This window comes from Phaseolus vulgaris, chromosome 8 (assembly GCF_051622355.1).
Source record: "Phaseolus vulgaris cultivar YP4 chromosome 8, ASM5162235v1, whole genome shotgun sequence".
Taxonomy (NCBI): Eukaryota; Viridiplantae; Streptophyta; class Magnoliopsida; order Fabales; family Fabaceae; genus Phaseolus; species Phaseolus vulgaris.
Window position 1 is genome coordinate 60,044,637 of NC_143505.1, and position 17,418 is coordinate 60,062,054.

The following is a 17,418-nucleotide window of genomic DNA, read 5'->3' on the forward strand; positions in this document are numbered from 1 at the left end:
TAATAATATATTAAAATAAATTTCTTTAACACTATTGAAATTGAAATAAATTAATTTTACTTGTTATATTAATTATTCATTCAAGAAAACGCGATTATAAATAATATATTACTCCTATTCGTTTATATACCTAACTTCCTTCTAAATCCTCTTTGTATGGCCAGAAAGTTTAAAATAATTGTCTTTTCGTTTTCTCTGTTTGCATGTTTTCTATTCATTTCTTTGTCATCTCTCCTTTTTCTTATTAATATAGAAAAGTGTCAAATTAACAATACATATCATACCACTCAATTTGCACAGGCATTGAGGTAACAAATTATGCAGAAACATGTGCCATAAGCACTCATATTGCAGCAGCAACTATGAAAGGTACCCTTTTCTCTTCAAATCCTCTACAGCATCCTTAATAATCTTCTCCATTGGAATGAATTGCAAACCCAAATCCATAAGTTTCTTTGATCCATCCTTCACTCTCAATAATCCTGGTTGGGTATCTCGTTGCATCCTTTCAAGCAAAATCACATAGTACATCATTTACAAGTATGTTATGTGTCAAAGTATCACTAGAAGAATTATATTAACCTTGTATTTTGATTATGAAGACAATATACAAACAAGTCTAAAAGAACTATTCAGATTAACTAATCACTTCTTCCTTGCCTGTTCAAGAACTAATAGGAAAGCTGCACACTAACTACAACATGTACTATCTCTTGCAACAAAAGCCTAGTTCATAAATAAGCATAAGAAACAACAACCTAAAGATTAATGGCATACAAGATAGATACATCAGTAAGAGCATGACTGAAAAGTAAAAACCAACGTTGCAGTGCACATGAACCAAATTGTTGTGTTCAAATAAGAGTAAGAAGTTTCTTCAATAACACTCATTCAAGCAATATATCTAATTCCTGAATTACCGACCAAACGATTATTGCATTGCATTGACTATACATCTACTAGTGTGTGGCTAACTTACTTAGGCACATTGTACTCTGGATAAAGTTCAGCAACTTTGGCAACAAAATCACCATAGTGAGAGATAGATTCAACACACACATGCCTACCAACTGCAGATTTGTTCTCATACACCAAAATATGCGCCAATGCTACATCCTTAAAGTGGACTGTTCCCATAAAAAAGTTCTCATATGTATCATCACAACCTGCAACACAAAATACAAAATATCACAAATTCTCAGTAACTCCCCTAAAAAGTTATAAATTGGGTAGTTTGATATTAGTATTCGGGTCAACAATGATTGTAGATGGCAAAATCTAATGAAAGGAATACAACATAATCAAACAAGCCTGATACTTTTCAAGAAGTTATCAAGTTCTAAATGTCCTACTCAGCTATACTATCAACTACGCAGTAGCTGGTTTTGTAAAATAAGCCTAATAACTATGTCACAGCAACTGTTGCGGCATTTATTTGCCATTTTAAAACCTTGACCCCTAAAATTCCTTTATTCTTCTTAGTACATTGCAAATCCCTTTTCACACAGTTAAAAACCAAGCAATCTACTTTTCTCTTGTGACTCAAAGATACTTCAGTAACAATGCCACTTCTCCAGTTCACATTCCCAATATTCAGGGACACTCCTACTGCAAAATTAGAAAGAAATATTTGCAAAATCCAATTGATTAACCAGCAGTTTGTACCTTGAAGAAGGCGCACGAACATGACCATGCTTCCATTAAGCCTCGGTGCAATAACCGGACCCACCACATTGCCAGGATTCACTACTACAACATCCAACCCAGTCTCCTTTGCAAAATCCCAAGCTGCTTTCTCGGCCAAAGTCTTGGACAATGGATACCACAACTGTTGCACACACAAACACTTCACACACACATATAAGAAAAAGAAACAGAAACTGAAAAAAAATGAAAACCCTTTCTAACCCCATTTTGCTTGCAAAATTCAACGTCAGTCCAGCAGTTCTCCGTCTTTGGAACATCACCGGGCCAATTGGGGCTCGGAGTAATCGCGGAGACAGAGGACGTGACCACCACGCGACGAACTCCAGCTTCTTTCGCTGCCGTCAGCACGTTCATGGTGCCCTTTATCGCAGGGTCCAAAAGCTCCTTCTGCATTAAGACCCAAATGGGGTCATGCAAAAACCCAAAAGATTGAAAATTTTCGAGGAGCTCGGGGGAACAAGACCTGGGGGTCCTGGACTTGTTCAACAGTGCAGGGAGAGGCGACATGGAATACGCCGGCGCAGCCGCACACGGCGGCGAGGACGGAGTCGTAGTGGAGGAGCTCCATCTGGAAGAGGCGGAGGCGCTCCGACGCTCCATCCAAGGCTTCTAGATGCTTCGTCTCGCCCTCATCGTCTGTTAGAAAAAGTTGTGTTGTGCTGTGTAAGTATTGAGATCAAATGAATGAATAATGAGAGTGTGGATTGTATTAACTGAGATTTTGGACGGTGGCGTGAACGGTGTAGCCGCGGTCCAGAAGGAGGTGGACGAGCCATGAACCGATGGCGCCGCTGCCGCCGGTGACACACACCACCTTCTCCATTTGGCAACTGTATTCTATCAACCTCCAGTTTTGTACTGTTCCAGTGTAATCTGCTGAGGCAAAAAATAATTATAATTTGAAGTCATATCTGTACAAAAAAATATATATGAGTGGTGCATAATGAATCTCAACACTCACAAAAATCTCATTAAATTTTATTATTATTATATTATCATCTTACATGCACCATATCAGCAAAACCACAAATTGCATCACATTTTGCAACAGATGCAGGAATTGAACCAGAAATCAGATGATAGCATATACAATGTTGTGATGAAAATTGGCATGCTTATTATTATTCATTAAGCAATAATATATTATAGAAGTATTTTAATCACTGGATATTGTTCTACTAGATGTAAGAAACAGGTCAGTGACTTCTGTTGTTGAAAAAGTAGTATAATAGTTATAATATAATGTGATTAAAAACCATTTTTATTGTTTTAATATACTGCTAATACTACTATAATTAATGTTATATTAAACGTTCATAATATTATTGTTACAACGTAAACCCACCCTTTAATTGCAATTTGTACTATATTAAAATATGATGTCAACATATATGTTATTATATTATTAATGTTATTATCCTTTGGATTTTTGTGTATGTTTTTATTTGGATTTTCGTTTATTCAAAATTTTCAAGTAAAACATTTATTCATTTGAGTGGATTTTTTTAAAGGACTCAACTACGACCTGCTTCACGTGACAGATGTTACACCTTAAGTACATTACACCTTTAGCTCTCACAGTATTCAATTAACGCTTGATTTAGCTTTCTGCAGTGTCTTTATTCCTTATCTTTCCTTTTGTCATCATTTTTAATGTGCTTCTCTTACACTCTACTTCATAAAGTTTATTACCTACAACTTGCTTAAGCAACTTTCTTCTTACATGGTTGTGCTCACACTTTACCTCATTTGTCCTTCATCGCATCAGAAGTTCAGATTGTTCACTTATTTTTGTAAGACGTTATTCAAATTTTTGTTTCAAACTCTTGCAATTTAAATCGATTGTTTTATCCAATGTTTTTTTTTTATGGTTGTCTGTCCTTTTCATATCTTATTTTCAACAAAATGGCTTATGAAGAACTTCTCCATATGTTGTTTGTTTTCACTTATGGTTATTGTTCTTTGTCTGCATTCTAATTTTTAAGTTTAATTTTTAGTTATCTTTATATTGGCATTTCGGATTAAATGCATCTTCAATTATTTTTGTATGATTTTTTTCCATTGCTTACTTACTCTGTTTTCTATTAAAATTAAAACTTATTACTTCTTTCATGGTGGATTTCAAGCTTTTGTGCTAAAGAAATGACCTTTACAACTACAACATCAGCTGTTTTCTAAATATTTTTGTTCTCGTTGTTTTTTTAAAAAAATATAATACTATTTAGGCATGTATTGTGCTCCGCTAGATTTTATTTATGTGTTGTCTCATAAAAGTCTTTCATTTCACAGTAAAATGTATAGTGCAACTTAAAGAGAAAACCACTATTTCGTTATGTGTTCTTTTTCATTATATTTTTCTCAATTTTATTCTAGTTGTTTTGTTTAACCTATATATGCTTATGTTGTTTTTATGTTTTTCTTTTTTTTGTCATAAGATTTTGTATTTATGAACCTCTTATTCAGATTGTGTAACATTTGAATCTGGTTTGTTGCACACACTAACATTGGCAGCTAAAACAAAGTTTTATTGTTAGTTTATATTTACGGATGTATGTGTTCTTCTATTTATTTATGTCCTTTCTTATTTGACCTATGTCTTTGACTAATTGATCAACACACCAAATCTTCGCAACTACAAAAATCTTTTAGTATGCAAGAATACAATGTTGTTCCTTCTTCTTCACAAGTTTTAACAAATTTGGTTTGCTTATTTTGTTTTTATGTATTTTTGCTTTTTTTTATATGATTATGTAATTATGAACCTCTTATGTTGTTGGATGTCCAGATTGTGTAACATTTTAATCTAATTTGTTGCACACAATTAGATTGGCAGCTAAAGCAAAATTTTAATGTTAGTTTATATTTACGGATTTCTGTGTTATTCTATTTATTTATGTCCTGTTTATTTAACCTCTGGCTTTGAAGGATTCATCAACACACCAAATATTGGCAACTCCGTCAAGGAGATACATCCTAGATTTTTTTTTTCTTCTTGTTTTCCATGCTTGTAATGCCCAACATGAGTATCTAATTCTACCCTTTGAGATTTGAGATTTTCTCTTTAGTTGTTCCTCTACTCTAACACAAAGTTGAACTAAATCATTTAAATCATTATAAGGAAAAAGTTCAACTTTATCCTTAATTTCATAATTAAGACCACTTTGGAATCGAGCCCTAATCCGTGCCCTTAACATAAATAACTCAATTATCTGCTTCTATTGTTCTACAATCATGTTTATATGCGTTAACTTATTGAGTTGTTTCATCAACTCTCTATCATATTAGGAAGGCTCATACCTCTTCCTAAGGGCTGATCTAAACTCATTCCAATACCTTATTTAGGGAAAATTATGCAACCTAAGATCTTTTGTATAGGTGGTCCACCAAGTCATGGTTGAATCTTGAAAACTAAGGGTAGCTAAGGTATCCCTCCTCTCATGATTTATTTGGTGAGCCGAAAAAAATTTCAACCTTCATCTCCAAGGTTACGTAATCTTCTATATTTGATGAAAAATGAAAATAAGGAAGGTCAATCTTAGGCTCTTTAGGCACATGATGGGCTCGATGTCTATGTTGTCTAGCATTTTATTGGTAGTAGTATGTATTGTGATACCTACTATAATCATATTGGCTTTGGTAAGGGATTGTATGATGATTGCTTATATGTTTGTGAGATCCCTCTCTTAGGAAATCACAAATTTAGAAATTATTTCTTTCAATTCTGAAAAATTCATTTGCTTGTTTTGTTACTCTTTCATAGACATTAAAAGAATCTTGAGTGTTTTGATTACCATGAACACTAGATTGATGTGAAGGATCACCCATTGTTGAATTAAAATAGAAAAAGTTTTCACAAAAATTTACAATTCAATTGAGTGATCAAAATATTTTTTGAAAATATTTTTTTAATTTTTGGTGAAGTAAATAGATCAAGTATGAGAGTTCTCCAAGTTCACTCCCACGAAAAGTGAGGTGAGTCACAATGGACTACTTACATACCAAGAGCTTATCCCAAATAATTCTCAACATAAGTTCCCTCAAAATAATTTTAGAAATGAGAGTGAGTGTTTGAATGTCGAAATGAAACTAAAGATCAAAGGAAGATCTACTAATAAGCAAAAAAAGATAAAAATCCTATGTATCACAGATACTTAAAAGCAAGAAAATAAAGGAAAGAAATAAAGGAAAGAAATAAAAGCATGAAATTAAAGCAAGAAATTAATGCTAGTGAAAAGTAAATTAGCCGCATCCTAAAGTTCAAGTGCAATTGACACTAAGACTCCAGCAGCACACTTACACCACTAATGCACATGTAATCTAAGAATTTGAAGTAAAATAAGTACAAAAGAAGATGGACAACAATATAGATAAATAGTTAAGTGAATCTCAAGAGAACATTACAAAGAACTTACTTGAAATGGACTTTATTAAAAATTTTAATTTCAAGAAATATACTAAGTTATGTTGGAGATCCCACATCGACTAGAGATAAGGACATTTCATAATATATAAATGGGTGCAGACCTCAATCTTATGAGCCGGTTTTATGGGGTTGAGTTAGCCTTAAAGTCCACTTCGCAATAAGTTACTTTTATACATATAGCTTAATGAACATATCAAGGCATAAGTAAGTATATTTGATTATTGTTATATAACAAATTCATTTGTAATTCACATTCCTAAAAGTATTTACAAAAGATTCGAAGTAAAGCATGTCCTTATCTCAAGATGCACTACTTGTAAACAAATAACCCATCATATTCTACATATTCCTTTGACAAACTTGATTACCCGAACTAGAAGTTGCTCAGTTGGAGATCTCACATCGACTAGGGATTAGAGCCTTTTATTGTATATAAATGGATGCAAACCTCAACCCTGTGAGCCGGTTTTATGGGGTTGAGTTAGGCTTAAAGTCACATCTCTATCTTAGTGGAAAGTATTGAATAGAGTATAAATCATATACATCTGTGTTAAAATGAGTATACATCTATATTAAAATGAGTGATGTCATTCATACATCTAAAGAAATCAATGTACATTCTCATTTCATAATAAAAAGATATGAATGACAATTACAACACAAAGACCCTACCTACCACGAGTTGGTCATACTCTAATCTACGCCCATAAACTATTTCCCGTGAGTTCTAGGCATGGAGGCTTCTCAATGTTTCAAGCTATAAACAAAGACTGAGAATTGTACACTCAATCATACAATAATATAAATAAAAACACAGGAAAAATCAATATCCTCGCATACAATAACATAATCAAGAGGACAAATTATAATATACATCAAAAAATTAATTTGGTGAATTTAAAGACTCAACCATACATTCAATCAAATCAAAATGTATTTCACAAGTATTATTATAGGATATGACAACCCAAACTAACATCGTTTTCCTCCCTCATCCAACGTCTACTTTCATGACTTACTACTTAAAAGTACACCTTCATTGAGATTATTTAAAAAAAAAACTTAAATTGTTATATGAAGGTGCATGGGGAAAATAGAGAGTGGAGGAGAATTTGCCAAACTAATGCCCTTTTCTCTTTCCTTTTTTGTACGTATGCAACACTTTATATTCTAATTTTCATGCACATTTCAATTCTTCACAAATGACCTACAAACAAATAGTGGTCCATATGCATAAAACAAAATGTAACTAGGGTTTCCATTCGCATGTAAACACCCCACGTTTTTCTTACTGTACCCATATAAATTATCCTTATTAATTTATAATATTATTAATAAATTGAATTTTGAAAAAATGATTTTTCTCATGATTTAAAACTAATTTGTTTAACAATTTGATACATACATTATATTATAGTTAATGAAAATAATAATTAATAACTAAAATCTTAATAACTAATTAGATACAATTTAAAAATTATTTTATAATTTTTATTAATAATAAAAACTATTTAAATACTAATACTCATTCAATTATATCAATTTCCTTCCAAATCCTCCTCATACATATAGTAAAGAAATTGTTTTTCGTTTTCCATGTTCTTTACACGTTTTCTATTAATTTCTTTGTGGACAATAAGTTTAAGCATTCCATCTTCATTTTGAAAAAAGAAACAAACAGGTGAGAGCTACTCATACGCAAGTTCCTTTTTCATACTATTAGAGAAGTGTAGATTATGTCATAGAAGAGCGTCTAAAGGTAACAGAGATACAAAAATGTGAAGACAACACAGAAACATGACAGAAATAGAGATCCACCCATGAACTAAAATTAGGTAGAAAATGTTTTACAAAGATGTCTCTCGTCACTTGTTTTAGAACAATGCAAACATAACAACAACCACACCAACAAATATAACAGATTAACAACAACAGGAATTTGCACCAAACATATGTGCCATAAGGACTCATATTGCAGCAGCAATTATGGAAGGAATCCTTTTTTCTTCAAATCCTCTACAGAATCCTTAATAATCTCCTCAATTGGAGTGATTTGCAAACCCAAATCCATAAGTTTCTTTGATCCATCCTTCACTCTCAATAATCCTGGTTGGGTATCTCGTTGCATCCTTTCAAGCAAAATCACAAAATACATCATTCGCAACTAAGTTATGCATTAACAATAGATGTATGAAGTGTGTGGGTAACTTACTTAGGCACATTGTACTCTGGATAAAGTTCACCAACTTTGGCCGCAAAATCACCAAAGTGAGAGATAGATTCAACACACACATGCCTACCAACTGCAGATTTGTTCTCATACACCAAAATATGTGCCAATGTTACATCCTTCAAGTGGACCGATCCCATATAAATGTCCTCGTATGTTTCATCAGAACCTGCGACGCGACATACAAATTTGTCTCAAATTATCAGTAATTCCCCTAAAAAAATCATAACTTGGGGAGTTTGATATTAGTATTCGAGTCAACAATTATACTGTGCAAAATCTAATGAAAAGAGTATAGCACAATCAAACAAGTCTAATACTTTTCACGAAGGCATCAAGTTCTAAATATCCTACACAGCTACACCATCAACTACACTGTCGCAGGTCTTAGAAAACATATAAAATAATAATAAAATAAAAATATGAATAATAAATTAATAACATAATAATAATTAAATAATTAAAATAATAATAAATAATAAACAATAATAATGTTGGAGATCTCACATCGACTAAAGATTAGAGTCTTTCATTGTATATAAGTGGGTGCAAACCTTAAATTTATGAACTTGTGAGTCATTTCATTGTATATAAGTAAATGAAAATCGATTTTATGGAGTTGACTTAGACTTAAAGTTTATTTTGTAATAAATAATAAAAATAACTGATAGTAAAAATATTAAAATTAAAATTATAAACTAATTATAATATTATATTTTTTATTTAATTAAATTAGTTTATAATAATATAAATTAATTAATTATTATATATATTATTTTTAAATTTTTTAAAATTTATTATATTTATCAAATTAGTAATAAACTTAATTCAAAAAACTTCATTTTACTCAACTCCTCAAATTCCCAGTATCAAATTTACTCTCCATTTGAAAAAAACCCAACTTGATACAATGAGTTTAAAAATAACTATCTAAAATAAAGAATAAATTTATACTTATATAATATAAAAAATATATATTAAAATAATAATATTGAAAATTGTATAAAAATACTGCATTGTATGATTATATGATTAACCCAAAAGATAAAGCATTCTCAAGCTTTTTGGGTAGTAGAAGATTTCTTGATACCATATTATAATAATATAATAATATTTTAAATTAAAAATAAATTAAATATAATTAAAATATTATTTTAAGGATTTGTCAAGTGGATTTTTTTATTATTGTATGACCACCCATTTTAGAACTTTTCCAGTTCACATTTCCAATATTGAAGGAAACTCCTGCTGCAAAAATAGAAAGAAATATTTGGAAAATCCAACTGATTAAGCATTAGTGTCTCTACCTTGAAGAAGGCGCAAGAGCATGAGCATGCTTGCATTAAGCCTGGGTGAAATAATCGGACCCATCACAGTGCCAGGATTCACTACAACAACATCCAACCCACTCTCCTTTGCAAATTCCCAAGCTGCTTTCTCCGCCAAAGTCTTCGACAATGGATACCACAACTGTTGCACACACAAACACTTCACACACCAACACATATAAGAAAAAGAAACAGAAAATGAAAAAAATGAAACCCTTTCTAACCCCTTTTTGCTTGCAAAATTCAACGTCAGCCCAGCAGTCCTCCCTCTTTGGAACATCACCGGGCCAACTGGGGCTCGGAATAATCGCCGAGACGGAGGACGTGACCACCACGCGACGCACTCCTGCTTCTTTCGCTGCCGTTAATACGTTCACGGTACCCTTTATCGCCGGGTCCAGAAGATCCTTCTGCATGAAGACTCAAATGGGATGATGAAAAAACCCAAAAGATTGAAAATTTGTGAAGAGATCGAGGAAACAAGACCTGGGGATCCGAGACTTGATCAACAATGCAGGGAGAGGCGAGGTGGAAAACGCCGGCGCAGCCGCGCATGGCAGCGAGTACGGAGTCATAGTGGAGGAGCTCCATCTGAAAGAGGCGGAGGCGCTCCGACGCTCCATCCAAGTCTTGTAGATGCTTTGTCTCGGCCTCATCGTCTGTTAGAAAAGTTGTGTTGTGCTGTGTAAGTATATATTGGGATGAAACGAATGAATAATAAAAGTTTGGAATGTGCTAACTGAGATTTTGGACGGTGGCGTGAACGGTGTAGCCGCGGTCCAGAAGGAGGTGCACGAGCCATGAACCGATGCCGCCGCTGCCGCCGGTGACACACACCACCTTCTCCATTTTGCAGCTGTATTCTAAGATGCACTACTTGAAGAACTCCACTGTACTAAGATAATGATGACACGTGTAAGAGAGGAAGAAACAAAGAAAACGAAAGACAGCCACAGAAAGAACAGAGAAAAAATGAAAACGACGTTCAGATAAAAGGCAAAAAATGACCGAAGCAAACAGTTCCAAACAGCAAAATATTAGGTTTTATTTTTTAGTGACTAAATTAATATTGAATTATAAATTTTTAAAGAATACTTGTATAATGTAATTGTCATATTTGTCTATTATGTAGAATTGTAGTGAAATGGAGGTTAAATAATGGTGCCCAACTTGCTAGCTGAAGGTTTTAAAAGGCAAGGAAAAAATGATAGCAAATTAACCGTCATGTACAAAAAAAGTGGTGGTCCCACAATCACAAAAATAGCATATAAATTAAATAAAAGAACTGACACGTAGAGTTTAGTGTAATTTGATGATTTATTTATAAATTATTATTTATGGTTATTTTACTGATTTTTGTAATAAGTATTTGATATAGTTTAGGAGAGGATATGGTATGCTTTAATAAGAGGATTTGAGCACACTTAAGCTTAAATGAGTGTATATAAGCAACAAAAGAAAGAAAAATAAATCTATACAATTGTTGGATCATTCCAAGACTCAATCATAGAGGAACACAAACTCATAGTAGATAATTTTTTCTTTTCATTAATTTAATTTCCAACTCATTGAGATAATTATAAAAGCGTTTCTATCCATAACATTATGACAAAATGTAGAGTACACCTTATTTTCTTAATATATATAATTTGACTTTTATTAACCAAGTGGGCTTCTTCAATGCCTAAATCATTTTAATATTTGGCTCCATTATTGTGTACCTGTTTCTCATTTTCTGGTTCTTATCTCAGACCAACTAAAGCCCACCACGTATCGTTTCCCAATTTTTACTTTATGCATATGGACCCGCTTTTTGTTTGTTGCTATTTTACTTTATTCCTTTTCATTTTATTTTTAATTCAAAATATTATTATATTATTATAAGTGTTTGTTAAGTGTATCTTATTTACTGTTTTTTATTGTTTATGGTTTTAAAGAAACTTTTCTCTTTTGTCATACATTCACATGGGGAGTGCTCATTTGTTTGCATGAAAATTGAAATACTAAGAGTTGCAGATGTACAAGAAAGAAAGAGTAGCTCTAAACAAAGAATAACTTTATTTTTTAAAATAATTTCAGTAACATTCTTATAACTTTCTTTTATTTACAGTACTTTCATTCTTATGTCGTAAAATTAGAAAAAGTAGTTTTTTATCAATCAATATCGAACGGGTGAGTCATTTAGTTTCGGAAATCGATCAACTGCGTTAAAATACATTTAATACACTCAATAAATGACTATTGTTACAATTATGAAAACTTCCGACAAATCAAAGTCATATTCCATCGAATTTGGGTGACACCCCCAAGAAAATAGCTAATATTGATTTATTGAAGATATTCTCCAAATATACATCTCTATAATTCAAGGAATCCCCTAAAAAGCCACTTAACACTGATATTTGATAAATGCGGTTCATCACACAAAATGACTCATGACTAAACATTATAAATAAATATTTTACAAAAGAGGAATGTATGTTTTTTATCAGTTTCACTATACACTCTTAACACAAGGTACTCACTTGATCGTCGAAAAATCTTTTGCAAGTTAACTCCTAATCGACTATTGAGAAATTGAGGATAGGGAGTCTTGAAGTTTGAAGGAGTGAAGTACTAAGGAGCAAGGGAGGGACCGACAACCAAAACAATTGTTACAGTCAATCCCATGTACTATTTATGCTCACTTTGTCAATACAAGTACAAGTTCCATCATTTCAACGTGTGTAAGAGGCTTGACGAGAAGATTTGTTGTATTCGACATTCCCCAATGCGAAGATAATTTTTTTTTTTTAGTTTTATACTTCATTTTTGCACATCATTTTTTTATGAATTTTGTGGCTTCCAAAAAAAGAAAAAAAATAAATGAATAAAAACACAGTCACCATGAGCAATCACCATCACTTGAAAATGAAGAAGACACAACACTCTCCATCAAATATTGTTGGAATTAAAAAAGAGTATGGAAGTGGAGAATGAAGGTACGGAGATGCAAGGAGAATTTGCCATCAATTTTGTGCATATGGGATTACTTTTTGCATCACATTTTGGTATCACCCTTCCTTCATAGGTGTTTCTTTCTGCACCTCTACATTTTTCTTCTTGCACCTCTACATTTTTCTTCTTGCACCCCTACATTCATGTGTAATTACAAAGTATCTCTAAGACATCTAAAAAAACCCAAAAGGAGCATATCTCACTCTTTCTTTCTTCCTTTTCTACAATTGTTGTGCACCTTGTTCAAGGAGCGAACAAAGGACAATAAGTGGTAATGCATTGGGATGTTGTTGGTGGTTCATTTTCTGAAATCTTGATGGTGGTTAGATGATTTCTAAGATGACTCTGTATTAAGAAAAGAAGATAAGTAATATTATTTTTTGTTTACACTGTATTGAGAAAAGAAGATAAGTAATATTATTTTTTGGTTACATATTGGATGTTTAATTTTTTAACTAATTTTGAATTCCGTAATGCAACTTTTAGGATTTCAGAGACAAGTGAGTCCGTAATAGAGCACATTGATCCAAGAATTAACTAGATTGGTGTATTTGTGTGGTTATTTACACTTTATAAACATGGTTGTAATTCCTAGCTGTAATGGCAAATAGAAAACTCTTGTAGCAGCCAAATGGATCCAGACTTTTTTTGTAAAAAACGTGGTGCCCCACTTGCAGCAAACAGAAAATAACGAGTAAATAAAAAAATAGGGTTTGCAGGAAATATAGAAAACAATGAGGAAAGAAAAGAATGGCATGTGAAGGCACTGTAAGGAAGGGTGATGCCACATCGTGATCAGAATGAGTGGTTGTGATGGATGAATGAATAATTAAGATTCCTTCACATTCTAAACAGTATCTCACTTTCATTCTCTAACCATTTATAGTAATATCCCCACGTATTCTTTCTTCTTTTATAACAAAAACAAAAACAACCACCCCTTTTCTCTTTTCTTTTTTAATTTACTACTTTTAATATTATTATTTTAATATTTTTTTATATCATTTAATTATAAATCATTCTTTTATTCTGCTCTCCATGTGAATGTTTGAAGAGTAAATCATCTAGGTGTCAAAAAGAACATTGACATATTGGTTTATAATTAAAAATTCTTGATTCTACATATTTTTAACTTTGAGTAGGAAGTTGATGTTATATTATTATGTTTATATTTATTAGTTCAAATTTAATTGAATTGAATAACTGATTTTTTTCTTTAATTTATAATAGAATTAAACAATTATTAAAATAATTCATATTTATTAAAACTAACCACACCAACAAAAGTTTAACGATACATATGATAGTGCCTCATTTTAGAACTAAGAGGAATTTGCAGCAAACATGTGGCTTTTAGGACTCGTATTGCAGCAGCAATTATGCAAGGAATCCTTTTTTCTTCAAATCTTCTACAGCATCCTTAATAATCTCTTCAATTGGAGTGAATTGCAAACCCAAATCCATAAGTTTCGTTGATGCATCCTTCACTCTCAGTAATCCTGGTTGGGTATCTCGTTGCATCCTTTCAAGCAAAATCACAAACTACATCATTTACAAGTACGTTATGCATTAACAATACATGTATGAAGTGTGTGGGTAACTTACTTAGGCACATTGTACTCTGGATAAAGTTCACCAACTTGGGCTGCAAAATCACCAAAGTGAGAGATAGCTTCAGCACACAGATGCCTACCAACTGCAGATTTGTTCTCATACACCAAGATATGTGCCAATGCTACATCCTTAAAGTGGACCGATCCCATAAAAATGTTCTCATATGTTTCATCAGAACCTGCCACGCCACATACAAAAGGTCACAAATTCTCAGTAATTCCCCTAAAACATCATAAATTGGGTAGTTTCATGTTAATATTCCGGTCAACGATTATAGATTATATGGTAAAAAATTTAATAAAAAAAAAGTGTAGTGATTTTCACGAATTATAAATGTCCTACGCATCTATACCATCGACCAAGTTGTAGCAGGTCTTGTGAAATTAGTCTAATAGTTAGGTAACAACAACAGTAGCCCTATTCACATTATACCATTTTAATCAGTTAAAAATGTATGCATCATTCATCACAAGATCCCTAACATGGTGTTAAATAGTGGTATGCGACTATGACTTTAGTGGTTCCGTCCACAGATTTGGACGGATGAATACAAACAGAAAGCATGAAAATCAAAAGTAAAAAATTGTTAGATTCTTTCCTCGCATAGCTGTGAGGAGTAGCAAAGAAAGTTGAATAAACATTATAATCATATATTTACAATAAAATATATATTCTATAACGGATCATTACATAGTCTGATGACATATATTTATCAAATAATCCATTTTTTTAATAATATAATTGATTATGGAATATACATGTTATTATATTTTTATATAATTATTATATTATATATATACACTAAAAAAAATATAAATATAGTAAAAAAAATAATTAGTTGTTATAATAACTAAATTAGAAATTATTTTAAAAACTAAAAAAAATAATTTTTAAATTAGTTTATATTATTATTAAATAGTTTTGTAATTTGTATTTAATTAGCTACCAAGGTTTTAACTCCCAATTATTTAATTTCTAAATTTGGTCGTAAAAATTTTGGTTGCTAATTAAATACTAATTTAAAAATTATTTAATGATAATACAAACTAATTTAGAAACTAAAGTTTTTTTTTCTCTAAAATGATTTATAATTTAGTTACTATATCAACTAAATATTTTTTATTCTCTAAACATAGTTTTCTATTTGATGTTTTTTTTTAGTGATATTATTAATTGATTAATATTTGTATTTTTATTCTAAACATAATTAATTATACAATATAATACAATGTAATAATAATAAGTAGTCAAACAATAAAGAAATATAAAATAATAATAATAAAATAGTCTCTACCTTGAAGAAGGTGCAAAAGCATGAGCATGCTTGCATTAAGCCTCGGTGCAATAACCGGACCCAACACCATCCCAGGATTCACTACAACAACATCCCACTCACTCTCCTTTGCCAAATCCCACGCTGCTTTCTCGGCCAATGTCTTCGACAATGGATACCACAACTGTTGCACACACAAACACTTCACACCCCAACACATAACAAAAACAAACACAAAATTCAAAAAATGAAAACCCTTTCTAACCGCTTTTTCCTTGCAAAATTCAACGTCAGTCCAGCACTCCTCCTTCTTTGGAACATCACCGGGCCAATTGGGGCTCGGAACAATCGCGGTGATGGAGGACGTCACCACCACGCGACGCACTCCAGCTTCTTTCGCTGCCGTTAGCACGTTCACGGTGCCCTTTACCGCCGGGTCCAGAAGATCCTTCTGCATGAAGACCCAAATGGGATGATGCAAAAACCCTAAAGATTGAAAATTTGCAAGAAGATCGAGAGAACAAAACCTGGGGGTCCTGGACTTCATCAACAATGCAGGGAGAGGCGATGTGGAATACGCCGGCGCAGCCGCGCATGGCTTCGAGTACGGAGTCGTAGTGGAGGAGCTCCATCTGGAAGAGGCGGAGGCGCTCCGACGCTCCATCCAAGGCTTTTAGATGCTTTGTCTCGGCCTCATCGTCTGTTAGAAAAGTTGTGTTGTGCTGTGTAAGTATATATTGGGATGAAACGAATGAATAATGAGAGTGTGGAATGTACTAACTGAGATTTCGGACGGTGGCGTGAACGGTGTAGCCGCGGTCCAGAAGGAGGTGGACGAGCCAGGAAGCGATGGCGCCGCTGCCGCCGGTGACACACACCACCTTCTCCATTTTGCAACTTAATTCTAACACGAAAACGATCACTAGAGACTTGAGAAGTCCACTTTGAAATCAAGAGAAGAAGAAAGAAACAAGTGTAATGATGTGACGAACATACACATTTTTATAGAATAATATCACTTCAATACTATTATTTTAAACATCTATACATCCGTATTTTATTATTTTATTCAATTTTTATGTTAAATTTCATAAAAAATTAACATTAAATATATAAAAAATATTACTTAAAAAATATTTATTTTCTTTTTCAATTTGAGTTTTTTTTTTTTGAAGTTTTTACTCTTCTTCCATTGATAGTTTTGGAATGAGAGAGTATAATGATGATAATGATTTTATAAAAAAATATAATTGTTTCTAATGAGGAATTGAAAATAAATGTTATTTTATTTGTTAAATTTTATGTAAAAACTTGATCGTATGTTTTATTTTTTTCTTTTGTCTTAAAATTAAGAAAAGAGTAGGAGATGTGCATATGCAATAATATTAAAATAAAAAATAGTTTTAATTTTTAATTAATTTATATAAAATAATAAAATATTTAATTATATTAATAAAATGAGATATATTAAATAAAGATAAAATAAATTATACACTAAAAATCGATTATAATAAAAAAATTATATATAGATATAAATATTTTTTTATATTATTTAATTTCAAAGTTAGTCTTTATTATATATATTTAATTGTCAAACTGTATTAAAAAAAAAAAGACAGGGACAGTAGAATTAATTTGACAGAAAACGAAAGACATGGAAAATTTGACAACAAAAATATCGAAATCAGCAATGCAGAATTAATTATAGGAAAGTTGGTGAGTACGAAAACCAATCCAATTTTTTAAAGGATCCGGATTTTTGACAACGTACGCATCGTATAACTCTGAAAAAATCTTAATATTTTAATAGTGTGTGATCTTCTGTCATATTGGAATCTTTTTCTTA

General features: G+C 31.9%; 3 protein-coding genes across 3 annotated transcripts; all 3 read right to left on the reverse strand.

Moving 5' to 3' along the window:
- Positions 1-217: 217 nt before the first annotated feature.
- On the reverse strand, positions 218-2,795 carry LOC137824434 (phenylacetaldehyde reductase). The gene is made up of 7 exons (XM_068630081.1): positions 2,712-2,795; positions 2,422-2,580; positions 2,171-2,343; positions 1,909-2,094; positions 1,666-1,828; positions 980-1,166; positions 218-505 (listed from the first exon to the last, which is right to left on the reverse strand). Exons 2-7 carry the CDS (start codon positions 2,528-2,530, stop codon positions 361-363), a joined length of 963 nt encoding a protein of 320 aa, XP_068486182.1. The 5' UTR covers positions 2,531-2,580; positions 2,712-2,795; the 3' UTR covers positions 218-360.
- A 5,133-nt stretch (positions 2,796-7,928) lies between these two features.
- On the reverse strand, positions 7,929-10,811 carry LOC137824435 (cinnamoyl-CoA reductase 1). Its single transcript, XM_068630082.2, has 6 exons — positions 10,429-10,811; positions 10,175-10,347; positions 9,913-10,098; positions 9,668-9,830; positions 8,343-8,529; positions 7,929-8,259 (listed from the first exon to the last, which is right to left on the reverse strand). The coding sequence occupies exons 1-6, from the start codon at positions 10,535-10,537 to the stop codon at positions 8,115-8,117; spliced, it is 963 nt and encodes a 320-aa protein (XP_068486183.1). The 5' UTR covers positions 10,538-10,811; the 3' UTR covers positions 7,929-8,114.
- A 3,114-nt stretch (positions 10,812-13,925) lies between these two features.
- LOC137824436 (cinnamoyl-CoA reductase 1) lies at positions 13,926-16,589 on the reverse strand. The gene is made up of 6 exons (XM_068630083.2): positions 16,354-16,589; positions 16,100-16,272; positions 15,838-16,023; positions 15,594-15,756; positions 14,291-14,477; positions 13,926-14,207 (listed from the first exon to the last, which is right to left on the reverse strand). Exons 1-6 carry the CDS (start codon positions 16,460-16,462, stop codon positions 14,063-14,065), a joined length of 963 nt encoding a protein of 320 aa, XP_068486184.1. The 5' UTR covers positions 16,463-16,589; the 3' UTR covers positions 13,926-14,062.
- Positions 16,590-17,418: the final 829 nt, after the last annotated feature.

Coding starts and splice junctions, on each gene's coding strand:
- LOC137824434 (XM_068630081.1), bottom strand. CDS start 2,530: ATGGAGAAGGTGGTGTGTGTCACCGGCGGCAGCGGCGCCATCGGTTCA. Junction 2,344..2,421: donor CGCCACCGTCCAAAATCTCA/GTTAATACAATC, acceptor TTTTTCTAACAG/ACGATGAGGGCGAGACGAAG. Junction 2,095..2,170: donor AACAAGTCCAGGACCCCCAG/GTCTTGTTCCCC, acceptor GTCTTAATGCAG/AAGGAGCTTTTGGACCCTGC.
- LOC137824435 (XM_068630082.2), bottom strand. CDS start 10,537: ATGGAGAAGGTGGTGTGTGTCACCGGCGGCAGCGGCGGCATCGGTTCA. Junction 10,099..10,174: donor ATCAAGTCTCGGATCCCCAG/GTCTTGTTTCCT, acceptor GTCTTCATGCAG/AAGGATCTTCTGGACCCGGC. Junction 8,260..8,342: donor CCAGAGTACAATGTGCCTAA/GTAAGTTACCCA, acceptor TTTGCTTGAAAG/GATGCAACGAGATACCCAAC.
- LOC137824436 (XM_068630083.2), bottom strand. CDS start 16,462: ATGGAGAAGGTGGTGTGTGTCACCGGCGGCAGCGGCGCCATCGCTTCC. Junction 16,273..16,353: donor CGCCACCGTCCGAAATCTCA/GTTAGTACATTC, acceptor CTTTTCTAACAG/ACGATGAGGCCGAGACAAAG. Junction 14,208..14,290: donor CCAGAGTACAATGTGCCTAA/GTAAGTTACCCA, acceptor TTTGCTTGAAAG/GATGCAACGAGATACCCAAC.